The following is a 21629-nucleotide window of genomic DNA, read 5'->3' on the forward strand; positions in this document are numbered from 1 at the left end:
AACGGATATAAAATCACTCTATTCTATTGCTAAAAAATGTTTCTAAGTGCCTACTCTCCAGGGGCGCCTGGGTGGCTCAGTTGGTTAAGTGACTGCCTTGGGCTCGGGTCATGATCCCAGGGTCCTGGGACCGAGCCCCGCCATCGGGCCCCGCGTCGGGCTCCCTGCTCGACAGGGGGCCTGTTTCTCCCTCTCCCTCTGCCGCTCTCCTGCTCCCTCTCTGCCAAATAAGTGCCTACTCTCCATTTCCACACCTTCTCTTGCTGGGATCTGAAACAGAGTACACTGGTCCTCCCTGACATCACCTTGCTCTCAGAAGAGGGATCAGAAATGGGACAGAATAGGTTTTCCTGTAATTCAGAAAAGTAGAGATTCTAGCCTCCTGGCTCCCCTCCTCTTTCTATTACTTGAGCCAGTGGAAGTAGGAACTGCTAAGGAATGAGGTGGAGAGAGAATTGCCACGTTGGAATTAAATCGGAGTTTCCTGGGAAAGCTCCAGCTGAAATGCACAAGGTTCTTGTCTGCTCTAGCCCGGACCTGGTAACCCAGCGCTGACTTTACTTTTACGTGCTGCATGGAAAAGGTCTGTCTTGAGGATCTGGGGAAGCCGGCCACGCCCTGCAGCATCCCTCCCTCCCACCCTGCCCTCTCCACCCCTACTCACTTGTCAGGGATTTACTGCTGGAGTTTGGAGACCGGGAAGGCCCCTCCTTGTTCTCCAGAGTCAGCGAGAGGCCATAGTTTGGGTGGTGCTGGTGCTGGTGCTGCTGCTGGTGGTGGTGGTGGTGCCTGGCTGAGGCGCGGGCAGGGCCCCCGTTCTCCTCGATGCCGAAAGGCAGCCGGTCCGAGCTGCTGAGCCCTGGGGAAGGGAGCGGGTAGCTGCGGAGGGTGTCAAAGTCAGGATTTAGAAAAGTCAAGTGTCTTGATATTCCTGTGTGTACTTTAAAAGATGTTCTCTGACCATTAAAAACCAAGAGAAATCGGTTCAACAAACAGATCCGCGGGGTCATTGCAAAACAGGACCCAATGGCAACACGGCGCTCAAGGAAAAGGCAGAAAGGGGAAATTTGTATGTATCAGAGACCTAAAACCCTACGGAATTCTTATTCTGAAGTTAAATAACTTCTGTTCAAGAAAAGACGTCCCTTAAATGGGAGGAGGAAATAAAAAGCAATACTAGCAAATAATTGCTAGCCATCCCATGACAAAATCGTGACACAGAGAGAAGTCTTGGAGTCACTTTCTCTTGCTCTCAATCACCCCAGTGCACAGGAGACACCTGCTAAGGGTACTGCTATGATACCTTTAATTCCAATTGTTCCCTCTGTTTTTATGAAAACTGCCCTTTTGGAAGTCCATGTCATCTCCCGTTGAGACTCCTAACTGTTCTTCCTGCCTCCACGTTGTCCTTCTGCCCACTGCCCACAAATCAGCAGCCAGAGTGCTCTTCCTGTCCACCCTGGTCGCCTCCTGGAGACTTCGCTTCGCTCAGGACAGTCTTGCATTGTGTACGTGTGTGTGTGTGAGGATATGGAATAAGGTGTGACTTTGGCTTCTGAGGGTCACAGCCCAGCCTCACCCCTCCAACATGAGCTCCCCCATGCAGCCAGTAATGGGGGCAACAAAAAGTGAGCTGAGTTGAAGTTGAAAAGCCTGGGTTCCTGTCTTAGTTCTGGCCCAACCTTGTGTAGGAACCTTGGACAGTTGCTTTGGGCTTCAGTTTCCTCCTCTGCAACAAGAGCTGGGCCCGGTGATTCTGGGTGCATTTCCAGGTCTGAAAAATCCTTTCTTCCAACTATTATCTGGCACTTGCTCTCTCCCAAGTAGTGTACTAGCTATTTTACATAAAACATCCAATTTTATCTATGTAGAGACCTTTGCTTGGTACATAGTAGGTACTCCATATATTTTTGAAGAAAGAAGGAAAAGAGGGCAGGAGGGAAGGAAGGAGGAAGGATTGATGAAGCTGTGGGTCTGGGATTTGACAACAAAGCCTGACATTTTTTTCCTGTCTCTCATATATGTTGAAAACAGTATCTGTCCTAAGGAGGCACAGAGACTGGGGTCTCAGAAGAGAGAAAATTCCCTTTAGCCTAGGAGGCCTGGAGCCCCAATTTAGGGCTCATCTTGAATTACCCTGAATGTGAGAATGAACACCCAAGAGGAAAGATGTCCTATAGCAGAGATCTGGTGTACATTTAGGGCTGGAGGTGGAGTTGGAAAGCTTTGAGTAAGACCTTCTGAGGAATGGCAAATAGTCACCATCTCCTATGCCAGCTTCAAGTGATTCTCACCCTTTGCTTGGAAAGCAAGATTGAGAAGGATTCTGAGGTTGTGCCCAACTCAGGAGGAAAGAGTGCTGTGATTGATTAGTGATGTCTGCCATGGACTTGGACTAGAGCATTGGTATCATGTACTCGTCTTTCCAAGTAAGTGTGTGATTTTTTATTTCAGGGAAACCCAGAGTGAAAAGCTAAACAGGGAAATAAATATATATGCAGGGAGTGATAAATTGCATTTAATAACATGTCAAATAAAATATGCATGTGTGATTTTCCTTTCACAGCTACTTATGGGGAAAACTGAGCAAGACAAATGGGAAGAGAAATAGATGAGGGTCAAAGAAGCGGCCTGAATGATGTCAGGGTAAGGGCCTCTAGAACAGCAAAGGTTTCTAAGCAGTAGTGGGAGGACCTGGGAGCTCCCTCAGCTCCTTCATGGGAGGGACCACCCTCCCAGAGACCCTAATTCATGGAGTTTTGTAGGGTTGTGGGTCTGTTAAGGAAACCACTGCTCCTGGCTTCATAGCCTCATGGATTCTTCCCTGCAGAACCCCAGGAAGGGCCGTTCATATCGATAGACTATGATGTAAAGGGCATCCACTAGAGTTGTGCATCTGTCCTCTTCCCAGGGACCTCAGAGAAAGTCAAGCCCACCCAGAGGGTCCAGCAGCACTCAGCAGCCCCAGAGCCTTGGGACCAGTGCTTAAAGTTCAGTAAATGAGACCAGCTCTATGCTCATGGTCAAGAGAGGCTGAGGTTCATGAGCTTCTGGCATTCTGGAAAGAAGGTCACAAGTCCTGGTTTTCAGAGGGTGGCGGAGGAGGGCTATGTAGGCTTTAGCCTCTGCTTCCATGGGCCGGCAGCTGAGAAGAAATCTGGTGCAGAAGAGGGCTGGCTGACTGTGTGCCCAGCACTATGCGAGGCACTGTAGTATTTAACTTTTGCTATTACCCTGCATGGAAGCTGCTGATGCCTTGTGTTACACTGGGGCTTGGCGAAGGGGAGCAACGTGCCCTGTTAGTAAACGTGAGTGAGAAATTGCATCAGATCTAATTTCTTCTCTTCCCTTTTTTCAGGGGAAGCCCCCACTCTCATTCTACTGCCAACCCTAGAGAAGTTAGTGCTCTATTGGCGGGGGCTATGTCATACAGGACTTTTCTGACTATATTAGGGGTGGGCATAGCTCTGCAGACACGGGGAGGGTGGGGGACTCTTACAGCCCTGCCTAATCCCACCAGAGCCACTCCCCTCTGTGACCGTGGGACCCCAGCATGCTCAATCAAAATGTGTTGCATACTGAATGACGGGATAATTATTTAAAATGTTATAATATTATAATAATATCAATAACATATTCATTATTATGGTATAGTAATTAGTACAATATTAATAATATTACTATACTATTACTTATTAAATATTATAATTAGCATAATAATGGTATAATTATTCCAAATAATCCTCCAGAATCCACTGCCAGAACTATGACCAGGGCAGGGCAGGAACTGGGGAGGGTCTTGAGCTGGAACACAGAATTCATGGGGCTTTCTCTCAAAAATAAGGCCAGGAATGATGACGGTGCTCTCAGAAGCCAGCAGTGCCATACACTCTACAGCTCAGCCAAGTTCTGGGTGACACGGGCTTCTGAGGGCAGCTCTGGGGATACAATCCTGGATAAGAAATCACACAATTATAGAAATGGAGACCCTCCATTTGGTGGTTTTACACCCCAGACGAATATTAAAATCACCAGGGGAACTCCCACATACTGCTGGTGGGAATGCAAAATGGTACAGCTGCTTTGGGAAAACACCTGGCAGTTTCTCAAAAAAGTTAAACACAGAGTTACCATAGGACCCAGCAATTCCACTCCTAGGGATATACCCAAGAGAAATGAAAACATGCCCACACAAAAACCTGTCCATGAATAATCACAGCAGCATTAATCATAATGGCCAAAGGTAGAAACCACCCAAATGTCCATCAATTGATGAATGGATAAATAAAATGTGGTATAGCCAAACAGTGAAATATTATTCAGTCATGAATTGGGATGAAATATTAATCCATGCTAGGACTTAAAGGAACCTTGGAAAGCGTCATGCTGAGTGAAAGAAGGCAGACACAAAAGGCCACATGTTGCATGATTCCATCTATATGAAATGTTCAGAATAGTCAAGACCATAGAGACAGAAAGTAGATTAGTGGTTACCTAGGCCTGGGGAGGATGGGGGGAAACAGCAAGTGACTACTAAGGACACAGGGTCTCTTTAGGGGCAGCAGAAAGGTTCTAAAATTAGATTGTAGTGATGGCTGTAAACCTTTGTGAAAATGCTAAAAACCATCGAACTGTACAATTTAAATTGGTGAACTGTATGATACTAACTTATACCTTTATAAAATTGATTTTGAAAAATATCCATGTCTAGCCCCTACCCCAGACCAGTGATGTCACCATCGATCTCTAAGTCCAGTGGGCAGCCAGGGCTGAGCACCACTGCCCTAGTCCAACCTCTCCATTTTGCAGATGGGGAAGTGGGGCTCACTGGGGGAATGAGGTGACCGGGTCATACCGTGGGTAACTGGCTGAGCCTGGGACACCATCCAGGACTACTGCCTCTCTGCTTGCTGCCCATCTGCTATGTCTTCCCATCTGTCTTGGCTTCTATTTCAGGCAGCAAACGCACTCATCCGGAAAATCCTAAGACCTCCTCAGAACCTCACTGCCTGAGACATCCTTGTGTACACATCTTGCCTTCCCAACGTCACAGTGAGCTCTGGAGGCACAGAGACGGTTTAGGTCACGTGTTTTCTTACCCTCCGCGGTGCTGAACACCGAGCAGGTGTTCAACCAATACTGGTCAGATTGAAAAGAAAATTAGGTATCAATGCACTCAATAAATATTTAAGTGTCAACTCTTGTGCCTGCCACGGTGGTAGGCACGAGACTGAGAAGACAAGGGAGAGGTTGTCCTTGCCCTCAAGGAACTCACTGCTGAGTAACAAGTCCAAGGCAGTGTGGCAGGTGCTTTGATAAGGCTTACGGGAGGAGGGGCAGCTCATGTAGCCTGGGGAAGAGCCAACAGGGAAGAAGAGCTTATGTGCATATTGTAAGGGGAAGTTCTCACTTTTTTTTTTCTGAAATGAAGAGCCAGTTGTCCCAACATCACCAAGGGAGTAATTCAGCCTTGTCCCACTAACCTGAAAGGCCATCTTCTGCATGTGCCAGTCATTTTTCTGAGAGCTCTCAGATCCCTACTCTGCTCTGCCCTGACCTGCTGTGTTTCCAAGGAAATACATTTCTCAGGCTCCCGGCCCTTTGGCTTTCGTGTAGGCTTGGCCAGTGGGAGGCACCAGCAGAGCCTGGAAGGTGGGAAAGGAGAGAAGTCAAGGTGTTTCTTCCCCATCTCTTTCTGCCCCAGGTGATGTTTCCAGCAGGAGCTGTGAGTGCCCTGTGGCCCCAGCACCTGGGCATTGGAACCCTGCCACCTCCCTTTGTCCCTCTGTCCCTCCAGCTCTAGTTCTAGTGGTGCCAATCTCTGGGTTGCCTCACTGTTCTAATTTAGCTTCCTAGTTCTTCATCCCTTGTGTAACCAATTCCCTCTGTAAGAAATGTCTTGTTGGGTTTCAGTTTTCCTGATTGCCTGTGACTGATACACAATATCCACCATGGGTGCTAGGTAGTTTTCCGGTAAACATCTTTGCCATACACATCTCTGCTGCAAGAATTTCCATCCCATTTTCACTGCATATCTAATTGGCTGTGAGAGAATTCTGCTGTAAAATATAAAACAACTGGCTGACGGTTTGGTTTCATTTCTCCATTGGCAAAGTTCCCATTTTTCCATCAGATAAATCTTAGCTAGCCCTCATAATGGTCTACGCAGAGATGGGTAGATGTGGGGGTCTTAAATTAGTGGATGATAACTACATATATCAACTTGATAGAAAATACGGTGATAAAACTTACTGGATGTGTGAAAGAAGACAGTGTAAAGCCAGATCGCACACTATACCATGCTAGAAAATAACACATCCGTTGCAATGTTATTAATAAAGCTCAGTTACAAATGCATTACAGCCTCAGCATTTCTTCCACTTTTCCCATAGAACTTTGGAACATCTAGCAACAGTCACGTGACAACATGCCAAGAACAAACAACAGTGTAGAAGGCTTTTAGGAAACAATACAATGCTCAGCTGTAAATATATATCCTAGCACTTGGAAAATGACACCTCTGTTAATGAAGGGAGAAATCTTAGGGACAGAAGTAAAAGTGCAATGCCGAATGACAAGACGGATCAGTAAGCCAAAAAAAAAAAAAATATATATATATATATATATATATATATATATATATAATACTCTGAACAGAAGACTTTGAAGACAAGCACATAAGTACAACCTACAAAATAAAATCAGTTATTTGCGCAGTGTTGCCATGACTCTATGCTATACTTTTTTCATGTATTCAAATATTTTGTATTTTGCAATAAAGTCTTCTAAATTTTGTTATTCAATTTTTTTTTGTTATTCAATTTTTCATGTTCCACATGTCTTTTTAAATGAATGTCCCTCTTTTATTTATCCACGATTTTATCTTTTAGGGCAAAATTACCTTACAGCCAAGTCGTTACATAGAGAAAATATTTGCAGTGAAAATGCTTGTGTCAGAGATGCTTATGGTGAAAATACTGGATAATGTATTTATGTCTGTTTCTGGATTTTTCCTATTTTTATTGATCTATTTATCTATTACTCAACCAGCACTAGATTGTCTTAATTACTTTTGTTTTAATATATATATTTTAAATACCTGACAGGACAAATCCTGTTCCCTTTCCCACATCATTGTTCTTCTTTTGTTTTTTTCTTGACTGTTGTTATGCACTTACTCTTTCAGATTATTTTACAACTCAAGTTACGACCAAAAAAATCCCATTGGAATTCTGATTTGGAGCATTAAATATTACGGATTTGAGAGAACGTATTCATAAGGAATAGGATACTTTTCACCATTTATTCAGATCTTTTTAAATGTCCTTCTGTTAGAATTTTTGACTTTTCCACAAAGGTAAACAACATATATTATTAACTTAATTCCTAGGTGTATTTCAGTTTTGTCACAATTGAAAAATAAGATTTCACTTATTATCACATTTCCTCTAATTAATTTTTTACTACTAGATACACAGAATTATTGACAGGATATTTCTGCCTCTGGCCACTTTGCTAACCTCTCATTAACTGTAATTCATTTGTATTTTAGATAATCATATAAATTTTGTTTCTTCTTTTCTGGTATTTATTGCTTATTTTGTTTTCTTGGCTTATTGCATTGGTAAGGCCTCCAGAATGAAGTTGAATATTAACAGTCATTCTTATTTCTGAAGTGTGCAAATTTATCTAGTGTTTCAACATTAAACTTTGGTTTCTGACACATTCTCCTTAACCAGGTTAGAGACAGTCCTTTTACTCTCAGCCTACTAAGAATCCTGAAACATTAGCACCACTTATTCTGAGCTAATCCATGCTATTCCTAAGTGAACACTACTTCCTTAACTAAGTGCTTAAAAAAGATTCGTTTTCGATATCTCCATCAAGCTTATCAGTCCAGTTTTTAAAATTCGTTTTTCAAGAAACTGTATGACATTTCCCTGTCTATTCTGGCAATTCCCTGAGACTCCGTAGTTTTTCAAAGCATTGTGATGCTGACTCAGCAATGACATATACAAATTCTCTCATTATTCCCCATGGCCATTTTTCTAAGCCCGAAGGCTTGAACTAATTGCAAAAGAACAAAGTATTTCCCGACTATTCTCTCATCAGACTTCAGTTTCTTTCTCTTTGTTCTTTTCACCCTCAGCAATTAGTATTGTGCCTGGTTTCCTAACTGAAAAGGAGAAAAGCAAAACAGACGTTGAGCAGTGTTTCTTCTGTCCTGTTAATCTCATATACCATCCTCAGGAATGGCTATCACAGATTACTTAAAAACAAAATCTTAAAAAGAACGGCTGTCATTAAATTACTCATCTTTTTGCTCCAACTAAACCACACATCTACGAAAATTTAAAAGTCCTTTTAAAAAAAAAGGTCTATACCCCTTCGTTTTTTATATGTCCCATGGACTTCCTTCTATTTAAAATACTGTTTTAAATTGTGGATCCCTAAAAGCCTTTCTCTTTCAGATGATCTATGATATATTCATAGCCCACATGAAAACTATTCCCTTTTAGACCCATCTTCTCTTTGACATGAAGGATTAAACCCTGAGCTCCACTCATTTTGTATTAACAATTTCAAGACATAAGAGTCATTTTTTCCCAAGGATCTTGCCACTCACACATTTCCAACCTAGTCTTCCTTGCTGACCAGAATTAATGACAGTAATATGGGCGGTGTTTCTTCTGCCTTCCAAATAACTACGTAATCAGGCAGGAAGGCCAAGAAATCAACAGATGTTCTGCTTTTAATGAAATGCCAGTGTCTGGATGGCCAAGAAATCCCCCATAGGTATTGTGCCAGCTCAAAGTCTCTCCTAGGAAAACAGAGCGAGTAGCCTCTATCCAAAGTCCTCTAGCAAGGCATGGCCTGGACTCAGAGTTACTCTTTCATCTGTTCATGGCACCTGTCTTAACTCCACAGCAGGGGTCCCCGAGGCAGGAACAGCTTCTAGGCAGCCCACACAGCATACAAGCTCTCTAAACACCTTCTAGAGGAGTCTGGTTGGGGCAAACTGGCTCCTGTATCACTTTTGGCCTAAGTGGGGACAATTCCACATTCCTAACCGGAGCTAAAGCATCAGGGAGATATCGACAAACATCTCAGCAGAGCTTCCCAACGAATGGACTTTGGATGGGTTGCAGCTCAAACAGTCTTATCTGCTTACCCCAGTGTGCTATACAAATATGTCATTTCTATGTGTGCCAAGGACAAGAAGAAGTTTCCACTAGTCCATATCCTGTCCATTAGCCTGAACTGTGGCTCTCCAAATTGGGACTCTTAGCAGAATCTCCTCAATTACTGTGTTTTTACAGCAGATGGTGTCAGCCAGAATCATGCTTCCTGGCTGAACACTGGTGCATTAATCATGCTCTCTAAATACGCACAGAGGAAAAAACTCAAAAGCTAACGTTTCTGCTTGCCCAGCACTGTGCCATCTATTAACTTATTTAATCCTCTAACAACCATTTGAAGAAGGGACAATTATTATTATCCATATTTTGCAGGTGAGGAAATGGTAACAGAGAGACTACTTAACTTTCCCAGAGTCACAAAGGTAGTAAATGGCAGAGCTGGGATTTGAACCCAGGCAACCTGACTCAAGAGCCCAGTGCTCTCTAAAGCGCTGATCGACTGCCTTGCCAGGTGGATGAAAGGAGCATTACAATGACATTAAAGGAACACTGGACTGGTGGGCACTTAGCTTTGTTTTGCTACCACTTAACTATGTGACCTCAGGTAACGCATTTCACTTATCAGGGCCCCAGACACTGCATTTTTGGACAAACATTTATTACATATTTATATGCCAGGAACTACAGCTCAATGAAATAATTTGATTTGTGCGATGTCCAACTGAGAGATGGGAGAAGGTGCATTTACTCATCATGGTTTCCAGGATACCTGTCACTTACTTCAATTTTAATTTAGTAGAGACTGAACAGAGTGGGTCATTAGACTAACATATTGCTACAAGTTCTTATTAAATTCAGTGCAAGCAAGCATACTATTTGGCCGTAAGTAGAGAGTATATTTGAAAAACTGCACCTTTTTCATAATGGGTTTGAGAAGAAAATTGTTACCAACATCTTAGAAATGTGACACATTATGAATGTTAAAGTTTGTTAACTAGGGATGATTTCTTACAGTAACTTAGTGGTTTTATTATTATTATTTTTTAAGTGACTAGAGAGAAAAGATGAACTGACCTCATTTTCCTCTTGTCTGAAAAGGTCAAAATTATATTTTTTGGCATGGTTTAGATTCCTTTATATAGACTAACTGGCAGATGGGAATTTTCTCAATTTGTATTTCTTTCAAGCCATCTTCCAAGCAATCAACCTGGAACTAATTCTAGTGTGAGCACAGGTAATGTCTGAGTCCATAAGATTGGTAGCTGTCGTTTTGATTAGTTTGTTAACCACCTACAGCCAAAGGCAGCGTCTTCTTCAACATCAATCCCCAGTGCCTATTATGGTACTTGGCACAGCGACAGTAAATATTTGTTGAGTAAATGTTGTAGTGCATTAAATTTTAATTCTCCTTAGGTAATTTATCAAGTGTCTATTCATAAAAGCTTCACTTTGGTCAGGAGCTCCTCAGTGGTTCCTAACATTAAATGGCCTCTGTAAAACTAAAATATTCCACATCTTATGGAGCGATGAGAGCCTTTTCACGTTTCCTGGTGGTTGCATCTCTGTCCTGCGTGAGATAGAGTAGGATACATGCCCCCGTCTTTAAGTCTGGAATTTTCCTTTGGCGAACCTGGTATCAAATGGTTTCAGTGAATGGCTGTAAGTGGGTAAGCAGGCCTTGACAAATTTTCTGCTAGAAAATCCATTTTAACTTAATGCGATTCTTACTAAGTTTATAATGTCTCTGTGATTGTTGGAGGCATGGAGAAGCTGTGAGGAAGGGCTTTAGAAACTTTGTGGTGAAATCTAGGATTTTAGCAATTCCGGATCAATTTCAGGATCTGAGCCCAAAGAATAAATATTTCATGGGTTCATTTTTGCACAGAGGCTCATGCTGAAGCATTTATTCAATCTCTTTCCTGCCTTAAAAAAAATACTGACACAAATATAGTTGTTTTCTTTTACAGCATTCACTTGTAATAAATCTGACAGTGCTTTCCCTTCTTGGTTTCCTAGGGATTTTTTTTGGCCTCTCATTTCTGCATTCCGATGCCCACTTTTTGCTTTAAATGAAGATTTTTGTCTTTCAGGTGGATAACGGTATTAACCGTTAACTCGCCCCTCACCACTGTTTAAATGCATCCCCAAACAGTATCATATGGGAGGCCTCAAGGAGCAGCAAGACAAAAAAATGATCACCACGAACGTGTAGCTACTAGCTGTGAAGAATAATGTCCAAGGACCCAGTCTTTGCACCAGAAAAGAGCCATGGCTGACTTGGGCATGAGCTGAGTGTTATTTTTCCACTCTGCAGACACCATCCAACTCACCAGAATGAATGGAATTAAACTATTATTCATTCCAGAATGAAGTTCAAGCTAGACGAAGAAAATGCATGCCCTGTTAAGGGCAGGTTTTAGACACTCTAATTGCACAAGACACCAGTGTGAGCAGGAGATGGAGCTGAACACTGGGTATGTGTTCCTGAGGTGATACAGATGAGGATTCATCTATTTTGGTTTTTGTGTTTTAAAATCTCCTCAAATGATCCTTTCTCTGTTCCACAATTCTTGTAGGTTTTCCAGAAGCTTCTCTCACAAACATCCTTAGTTAGCCTCTGAGGCTATACACTGGGCGTAATTTTAAGGGCCCGTTTAATTGCCTTGAATATAGATACAGCATCCATTATTCAGCCGTGGAATAAAGCTGACGGAGCCGTAAGCATGGCAACACCTCTTGCTTTTGAGGTTTCCGCTGCAGAAAGTGGATGTTTAAGCCATTCACAATTCAGGAGGGGATGATTAGGTAGGTTCTGTGGCTTTCTTACAACACAAGCCTACGGGGATGTTCCTCTAATTATTCTAACCCTGTTTAGCGGACCGCCCAGACCACAGCAGTTTGGGTATTTTAAATTCTGTAGCCTTTCCTCCAATAAAACTGAGGGCAAGTAATGGGATACAGTGGGATTTTATACCTGATAAATTAGGACTTTAATTGTGACTACAAGTAAATCCTTGTTTCCCTGGTCAGTGCACCAGGGAAATTCCCAATGTCTGAATGGGTGTTTAAGAAGCTGGAGTGGAAAGTTCTCCAACAAACTCCCAAACAGGAAAGGAAAAATGGGTGTTAGAAATCAAGTCCTTTACCCTGGCTATTTTGATGCTGTCCATATTCTTTCTTCGGGTCTCCAGGGCATCGGATCGTGCTGATTGTTACCTGAGCTTCTGGAAATCTGCTTCCAAAAAATGTCTGGTAAATATCAACTCCTCCCATCCTTCCCTTTCTCTGCTATTAAAAAGGCTACAATGACATGATTAATTTTACTCCATCAGTCTGGTCTTTAATAAAGAGCATGGCGTAAGAGCAGAGGTTCCAGACGGTTCAGAGAAAACAAATAACAAATGGCGTTCAAAAAGATGAAAAGGTGTACAACCTTGCTTCTAGAGAAATACAATTAAAATGGAAATTCTGATTTTTACCCATCAGACTACCAAAGGTTTAAAAGACTTAGTTAACGGGGCGCCTGGGTGGCTCAGTCGTTAAGCGTCTGCCTTCGGCTCAGGTCATGATCCCAGGGTCCTGGGATTGAGCCCCGCATCGGGCTCCCTGCTCAGCGGGAAGCCTGCTTCTCCCTCTCCCACTCCCCCTGCTTGTGTTCCCTCTCTCGCTGTGTCTCTCTCTGTCAAATAAATAAATTAAATCTTTAAAAAAATAAATAAATAAAATAAAATAAAAATAAAAGACTTAGTTAAGGCTATGAGCTTGCTCCCTGTGGGATCGGAGGCCCTATCAAATCCCTGGTGGGGTGGGAGGCCCGGGGGAGAAAGTGTAATCAGGTAGAATATCTTTAGAGCGAAATTTCGTTAGGTAATGTCCAAATTAAATATGCACATACCTTTTTAGCCAGAGCTCCTATTCCCAGGGAGTTTATCTACAGATGAATTTACTCAAGTGCATAAACGGAACGTAGAAGGACGGCAGAAAAATTGTAATTTTCGAGATTTGGGGCAGCCTAAATGACCACCAATACTGACTGGTTAAATACATACACATGCTTGTTTATATGTGGAATAGCTCTAGATTGACACGATGAAACGCTAACAATGTTTGCCTCTGGGGAGAATTACGGAACTAGGGAATAAAAAGGTGGAAAGGAAAAGTAACTTTTTGATATTTTTGTCTGAATTTTTACCACTGTATTACCTACTAAAATAAGTGAAAAAGCACAGCAGTTCCCTTTATTACTGACTTTCTACTTAGTCTCCTAATTGTTAAAAGCCTCCTCTGCTTTGTGGAAGATGAAATCCTAAGCTAGACAAGTTGGGAACGGAGCATATGCTGTTTCAATTCTCCCAACTTTTGGGTCCCCATTGTACCCACAGAATGCATTCTCAGTGGTCTCACCAGTTCCTTCTTCCTCCAGCTTTGCCGTCAGCAGATGGGAAAGCATTGTCCACATTCCGCCTGGACAGTTAGCCCCTCGTATTCTCAGACAGAAATATCATCTTTCTTTCTTTTTATCCCATCTCAAAAGATCCCCACGGCGTTTCTGCTCTTTGCTGGTTAGAGTTTCGGAGATGTGTATTTATGTATTGTGTTAACTCTCTTCCATCTGATCTTTCTCTTGGAGCCAAGCACCCCTTTCTATGGCTAAACTTAGACCATACATCTCAAGCCAGCAACCTTTAACATAGACCATTCCTTGAGTACAACTTTGAATTTCTTTGACCTCTCACCACGTGGACTGCTAAGGCCTTAAATCTCAAAAACCACCAAAAACTGCTGCCAACCAGCATCGAACATGGTGCAAAACACCTTCCATACATAATGTCCTTTAATTCCATTTGGGGACGAGGAAAAGGAGGCACAGAGAAGAAACTGGACAAAGGTCACATGGCTGGTAAGTGGCAAAGTTGGGATTCAAAGCGTGCAAGACTCCAGAGCATGAACATTTCACCTCGTGGGAAAACTGCAGGGCTCTTGCCCCCAACAAAATCAACACTCCACACCGGACCTGCAGTCTGTCTCTCATCAGCAGGCAATATCCTGCCATTTTGCTTCTGCAAGCTTCTGCTTCTTCCGCACGATGGGTTCTCATCTTGGCACGGGTCCTTATGCTGGAGTGTCCAGGTCATCTTCTTCAGTGGATACAGTTCTCTAGCCCCTTGCTTCCGGCGTGAGAGCAGAACAATGACAGATTCAGTCTGACAGACTTGGGAGAGGGGGCTCATGATGAAATTAAAGCCACATAAAGAAACCCTAGAATTTTTGTATTCTTCTGCTTCACTATGAACCTAAGCAAGTGCAAAACTATGCTGAGTAGACATATCTAGCTACTTATTATGATGTATCCATTTACTTTTTGATATCATGCCTACTTTAAAAAAAAAAAAAGAGTTGGCCTCTAAATTAGTTAAAATTGAACCATAAAACAAGGGCAAACCAGATAGGTAGCTGTCCTTTTCCAAGGGGAGGTCCTACACTTGTCCATCGCGGACTCGCCTGGAGACTTCAAATGAAGGTTCCTTAGGTCTCACCATTCCCATGGCGTTATCCCCTAGTTAAATAGAGCCTTAAATAGAGCCTAGCAATTTCCATTTTTAATAAGCTGTCCAAGTAATTCTTGGGCTCCCTAATTTTGGGGAAGTTGGCCAATTTGCAGAATTAAGATTTCTTTTGCTGAGGCTCAGCTGAATGTCAAATTTCACATTAGTTTCACCTTTTAGATACCCCTTGGTCTTCTTAAAAATGTGCTATTTTTCATGTGCAAAGGGACTCTTTCCTTAACAGCAGTTTGCGTTCTCCCTCTCTCTGCCCTGTTATGCCTTGCCTCCGCATTTGTCGGTTGCCTCCTGGAGGGAAATAGCAGAGGGAAATCATCCTTAAGCCTATTTAGGGTATTTACCTGGTCCTTTTGGAAGATTCAGTACAGTCAGGGAATTGACTTAGAGCCGAGTTTAGGGAATATTGATCCAAAGGATCAATATGGCTGCTCAGGGAGTTCTTTGATGAGCTCAGATCTTAAAGGACTAGTTAAAAGCTAGAAACTCAAGGGCAACAAAAAGGATCTATTATTAGTTGTGTTCAGACCAGGACCCAGGAGGCTGGAGTTACTGACCTGGAAGGATGGTGCCATATTAACGGGCAAAAAAAAAAAAAAAAAAAAAGCAGTACTCCCACACTGTCCTATTCCTTCATCTTTGCTGTTAAGGAGAACCATTTTCAGTGGAAATGGTAGACCAAGAAATGAAATAGGCAAGAGGTTTTTGAAGGTCAAGATAATCACCTGGCATAATTTCAAGTCTTTCAGTCCGTATGAATTACATCAATCTGACCACACTGTCAGTTCACTGTTTGATATTCTGAGGGAACCACAGAAAAATAAGAGATGATCCAAGACCGGTAAGTACCCAAGTTTCAAAAATTATGTTAATTATGGAGTCTCGAGCTTGGCCGTGCAGGCAGGTAATACTCCAGAAGAAATGACTAGTTTGGGAGCTCTGGGTATGGAAGCAGACTAGTTTGGGAGCTCTGGGTATGGATCGCCTCAAATAAGGAGTGGTTCACTAAGAAGAAAATAATGCTCAATCTCTGCTCCTTTGTAAAGGGGGTTATTGAATGAATGCAGGTTCTAGATTGCAGGAGGAGGGGTGGTAAGGTGTTAGGGGTTACCAGACCCCTGGGAAGGGTAACAGGGTTACTAGCTCACTGGTGATGGACAAGGTCACTAGGCCACTGGTGTACAGGGATATGGACGCTGGTGGTGGTGAGTGGCTTTCTAGTTAGTATCCAGATCTCGGGGTAGTGAACTCTTCTACATAATCTAGTAATAGTCTCATGGATATATATATATAGAGATTGACAGGGTCCCAAATGGTGAGATGGTTGTCGGTGAGAAACATCAGAGCTCAGGGGCTGAGAACACGGGCTGGGAGTCAGAACTGCCCGTGTGACGATGTGCAAGCTGCTTAGTTAAACCCGAAGCCTGAGCTTCCCCATGTGAGCAAAGAGGACACCCCCCACCACACAGAGCGGCTGGGAAGATCAGGTGAAGTGACATGCGCAGTGCTGGGAGCACACATCTGGCTAACAGTCCCTGCATGTTACTGCGGATCTACGTCGACCTACGGGGTTTCCAGCAGCTCTCCAGTATCATCTGCCCTTGTAATAACAACGCATATCATGACACCGACGCTTCGAATGAGAACACCGCAGACACACTGGGTCATATTCAGATGATGAAGCTGAAGCCAGAACGTAGCTGATGGTCAATGTCCTACTCAAAATGCAACGCCCTAGACTAGGTACAGCTGTTCAGATACCTTCGGACCAGCTGAGAGATGACGTACTTCCTGTTACCTCGCTAGACATTTTTTTTTTTTTAAAGATTTTATTTATTCATTTGACAGAGAGAGAGCATAAACAGAGGGAGAGGCAGAGGGAGAAGAAGCAGGCTCCCCACTGAGCAGGGAGCCTGACACAGGGCTCGATCATGACTTGAGCCAAAGGCAGATACTTAACTGACTGAGCCACCCAGGCGCCCCTGGTTAGACATTTCTGTTAGAATGAATGTGGAGTCACTCATTTGCTGAACAGACATTCACGGAGCGCCTGCTATCTATCAGGCACTGGGGAACAAAGGCAAATACGGGACAAAGTTCATACTTAAGGAGCGTGCAGGTTCCAGGATGAGATGAACAAAAGAGGCAGTTTTAATGTAAAGTAGTGAATGAAATGTTGATACAGCACGGCTGAGGGGCAGGCACAGAGCAGAACACAGAAACTGACCCAGTTTGCAGAGATGGGGGTGGTAGGAGTCCTGGGGAGAAGACTACGTCCGTCTGAGCAGAGGCATAAGGGGTGAGCAAGAGTTGGGCAAAGGGGATGGGAGTCAGAGCATTCTGGGCAGAAGGAACAGTGTTTGCAAAGCAAAGACGGGAGCAACAGCAGAATATGGTGCACGCCAGAACAACAAGCAGCTTGGTGGTGTAGAAATTTAAACGGGAGGGTAAGAAATGGGGCGAAATAGGCTAGAGCAATAGAACGGAAGCAGACAGCAAAGGGATTCCATAGAGAAGGCCTTGGACCTCACCCTACGGGTGCTGGAGAACCCTGGCAGATGTCGATCATCGGAATGACTGTGAGGACAATGAGCTCGGCAGGAGCCTGGAGTCAAGGAGACCAGGAAGAGCACCTCCCTGGCAGAAAGAAGATGCCGCTGCAAGGTCAGGGTTGACAAGGTCGGGAGCTGAGCAGGCCTGGGGACTGCCTGGATGTAGGGCGGCAACAGGGGGAAGAGCTACGGATGGAGTGTGCATACATTCTTCTTGCGGGTGGAGAATCAGGTGGAAGTCTCTTCTTTGTTCTCCAGGAAAAGATGATGAATTTGCTTTCTGACATGAGTTTGAGGTGTACATGGGATACATGGGTTGAAATGTCAGTCTAAAAACTCACAGGAGCAGTGGGAGTAGTCTGGGTTAGCGATAATGACTTCATGGTCAACAGCCATAAAATGGTGCCAGGAGGAGAAGGCCCAGGATCGACTGTGATGGTGAGAAAGGCAGTGGGCAGAGGAAGGAGCCCTGGAAAACACCAACATTTAATAGGAAGACGGAAGGATGAGGCTGTTAAAAAGATTGAGGAAAAAGTCAAAGAGCTAGAGAGCCAGATGTCGCAGAAACCAAGTGCACAAAATTTCAAGAAGCCATGAATGAGTGACCACCACCATCAAATGCAGTAGAGAGGCCCACTAAGCTGAGGGATGAAAAGTGGACACGTCATTTAACATCTCGGAGGTCATAAGTATGCATCCTGTTCGACTTCTTGGTTGCAGACGACTGAATCCACTCAAGTTATTTTAAACAGAAAGGTATTTATTAGAGGGTATCCATGTATATACACTCTCCAGGAGGCCACAGACACAGGTTTGGACGTCTTTCCACCAGGAACAGCAACAGCAGCTGGGACAAACACCCACCTGCATCACAGGACGGTAATGGGGGAAACCTACTCTGCCACCACTTCACTCTGCTCAGCCCCTGTGACCAGTGACTAGAACCTTCACCACAGATGCACCAGATGAAGAAAAGCTTCAGCCAGGGTGCCTACCAGAGCCACTCTTCCCCAGAGTAGCTTCATTCTAAGATGAACTTGCTCCACGTCACCTAACTGAATGCTCACCTTCAGACTTCCAAAAGCTCACTGTCCCGTTATCTACGTCATCCGCAAATGATACTTCTGCGCAACATAAAATGAAGATGGAGTCCAAAAAAGCAAGAATAATCTTTATTCCTTGGAAACACATTGGTAAAAATGTATCAGTAAGATTAAAAGTTTCGGAACACATTTATTTGTATGCAGCACAAACACTGAGGATCAAAACATCTGCTAAAACGGAAAACACCTGTAAACAGATATCTTAGGAAAAGTTTATAGGTGACTGACTCTACTGTGCAGGGCGTGTAGCTGAGTCCCTCCCTCTGGACAGATTTTTGTGGCAACCAAAAATAGATCAGATTTTAGCAATAAAATATCTCAAAGAGATGTCAATACATTTTTTTAAAAAAGCTTAAAATGGGCCAAATTACGATTACACATATGGAAATGGCGTTTAAGAATTGTTTTCACAAAAATACTAGTGAAAAATATCTCAGGTCTATCAAGAGAAAAAAATGTTTGACTTGTGGCTCGAAATGGGGGGAAATAAATATTTCGGTACAAGTTCTACCCTCAAACACAACACACTGATTAGCTGGAACTACGAAATGACTGCATGACACCCACCCCATCCTATTCTATGGGATGCTTTGGCACAACTTTATTAAAATCCTATATACTTTAATTTGAGCCATAAATGGATCTTGGATTGCATGTCACTTTTTTAAAGAGTGAAGTCCAAGCCTCAAGTTCTATAAATTCTGACAGTGTATTCATAATCATGTCTTCTGAAATCACACAAGTTAGCAGCACCAATCAATAATTTAAAAAATCATTCTCGTACTTGAGCAAACGGATGCGATGCAATTTCTGATTAGTAAATCTGCTAAGATTCAAAGTGGCCAGACTGCTTTAAGATAGGAAATTCAGAGCCTCCCCGTACACATGTCCCACCTACCCAGTTATATACTTTATTCGGCTTCTGAAAGGGGTAACCCTCTGTTAGAGAAGGGGATTTTGCAGTTTTCCCTCTGAGAAATTTCATTGGAATGTTAGATCCTCAGACTGAAAATATTAACTTTCCATAGATCACAGAATTGTAGAGCTGGAAGGAGCTTGGCGATCATTTTGTCTAACCCACTCTTTTCAGATGGGGCAAAGGAGGCCACCAGAGGAAAAGGGCTTGTCCACCCTCTGACAGTGGCCGGGGCCGGGCCCCAGCAGCCTCCTCCTCACCCCAGGACTGTGCAGTGCTCTCCGCAGAGCTATCTTCCCATGTTCTCCTGGTGTTATTTGGTCCCGTTCATTAAATAACAAATATTAAGTACATAGCAATACGATCAACACAGACTTTTACTCCAATTTTAAAATCAGAATGTTAAAATGATTCCTGAGCCTTTTAACTACCTTCATTTTATTGAGAATGCAGTCAACAGTAAATTACGACTAGTGATTGTGGTTGTTTGCAAATATTTATATGGATGCCGGGAACACTTCTCAGAACTTTTCTGCAAAGACACTTGTGCAAACACGTCTATGTGATGCCAAGACACTTTTCGTGGGAAGTAAGGACATTGTGATGGTGAATGGAGATGAGATGCTTCAGTCTCTCAAAGTGCAGTCATGAGTTTATCTCGATACACCATACTTTGCATTCCTCCTAAGTTCTTCTGGTTCTGGTCGTGGACATAATCGAAATGGCTGCCACCTCCACTGGCCGACTTTTCCCAGTGCGGTGGCCTGTCATCCTGAAAGCATGGCCTGTTTTGTTGGCAGAGTGAATGGTTAGCGGGAGGGATGAAAGAAAATTCAGAAATGTGAGTGAAACAACACAAGTATGAGGGAGGTGGGCAGGAGAAACCATGAGCCGTATCAATGGGGATGGCTTACAGATGGAAACGAATGGGTTTTCTAAGGTATTTTTTTTTTAATTCATAATGCAGGTTATCTATCAACGTCCAGGTCAAGAGAAGCCCGCTCCACGGCCATACCATCATTTCTCAAAGGGCACCTTGCTGAGCAAGTCAGTCTGAGGAAAGTCAGGTGACAAGGGGTCCTTGGCCAGGCACCGTTCAGCGCTGTCAGCGCATTGCTAATGGGCGCTGTGAATGCCTTAGGCAGAGTTGCCAAGAGTGCTGGGCCAAGGAACTCTCTTTTCCTGGGGTAGGTATCTCAGTCTTCTCTAACTTTGGAGAGCCTGATAAAACACAGAGTACTGGGCCCTACCCCCAGACACTGATCCAGCAGGGTTGGGGTGGGGCAAAGAATGCGCATCAGCGAGCTTGCAGGGGAGGCCAATACCCCCAGAGAGGACCCTGTTGTGGCCTCCCACAGAATCCCCTTTGCAAACTGCTGGGCAAGGTTGCGCCTCAGAAGGAAACTAAGGTGGTAAAACAGGCACTAAAAAGTCTAAAATTCTGTAAAAATAAGGTCAATAAAAATAGCATTTCTAGAAATCTCTTCTGTTTTCTTCTGTCTGGAAAAGAAACTGCCTTTGCAATACAGAAACATTTAGAGTTATTACTCTGCTGGGCTGACTAGCTTTAAAAAGTTACCCGAGTATCAAGTGTTGTTGATAAAACTGCACTGCGATCCTCCTCCAAGGTCTCCCAACAAAAGTGCCAAGAACCATTAAAAACTAATTGCTCTCTTTTGCCTTGCTCCACATGGATTTATTTTCATCACTCCATTCTCTCCATACTTTCTCAAGCAGCAAGGCTAGCAACCTCACCAAGAAATAACTTTATGCAAAGTGAATTCACCAACAGAAAGAGCCTCACACACAAACACCAATTAAGACTGATCTAAAATTCAAATCTGCAAAGGAACGTTTGCCTTTACAAAGCTGGCATCAAAACTCTCAAGCCTGATGAAAAACCCAGCAAGGCAGGTGCCAGTTTACTTGGAAAGGATTGTGGTGGGTTAGGGCAGAGGTGAGAAAACAGCCCTACGGGGCTAGATCCCACCCACTTATTTTCGTAAATAAGTTTTTTTGGAATGCAGCCTCGCCCATTCACTTTCGGGTTCTCTCTGGCTGCTTCGGAGTTACAACCGCAGAGCTGAGTAGTTGTGACAGAGACCACAAAGCTGAAAAGACTCGTTATCTGGCTCGTAACAGAGAAAGTTTACTGACCCCTGGGTTTAGAAAAAAGACCTACTGTCACACACAAAAAACAACCCCCCAGCCCAACCCTGAAAAAAACGTCCTTTCAAAAAACCCACAACAAAAATCCCCAAGCTTGAGGCACATTTTTAGTAACTGAATTCTTGGGACAGGAAAATGTTACTTAGAAATTTTAAGTAACATTTCTAACACAAAACCAAACCAAAAAT

At 43.4% G+C, this 21629-nt stretch overlaps 1 protein-coding gene across 5 annotated transcripts in view; it reads right to left on the reverse strand.

The window, feature by feature from the left end:
• The window catches only part of EPB41L4B (erythrocyte membrane protein band 4.1 like 4B), a 128004-nt gene that overhangs the window by 36701 nt on the left and 69674 nt on the right, over positions 1-21629 (reverse strand). For 4 of the 5 annotated variants that reach the window (XM_032419088.1, XM_032419090.1, XM_032419089.1 and 1 more), the window contains exon 16: positions 665-879. In XM_032419088.1, the coding sequence (XP_032274979.1) occupies positions 665-879 (215 nt within the window). Of the gene's footprint in view, positions 1-664; positions 880-17216; positions 20058-21629 lie in introns of those variants that run through there. The other variant, XM_032419092.1, reaches the window with a different exon arrangement.

Source organism: Phoca vitulina, unplaced genomic scaffold (assembly GCF_004348235.1).
Source record: "Phoca vitulina isolate PV1807 unplaced genomic scaffold, GSC_HSeal_1.0 scaffold21, whole genome shotgun sequence".
In the NCBI taxonomy this organism is placed as follows: Eukaryota; Metazoa; Chordata; class Mammalia; order Carnivora; family Phocidae; genus Phoca; species Phoca vitulina.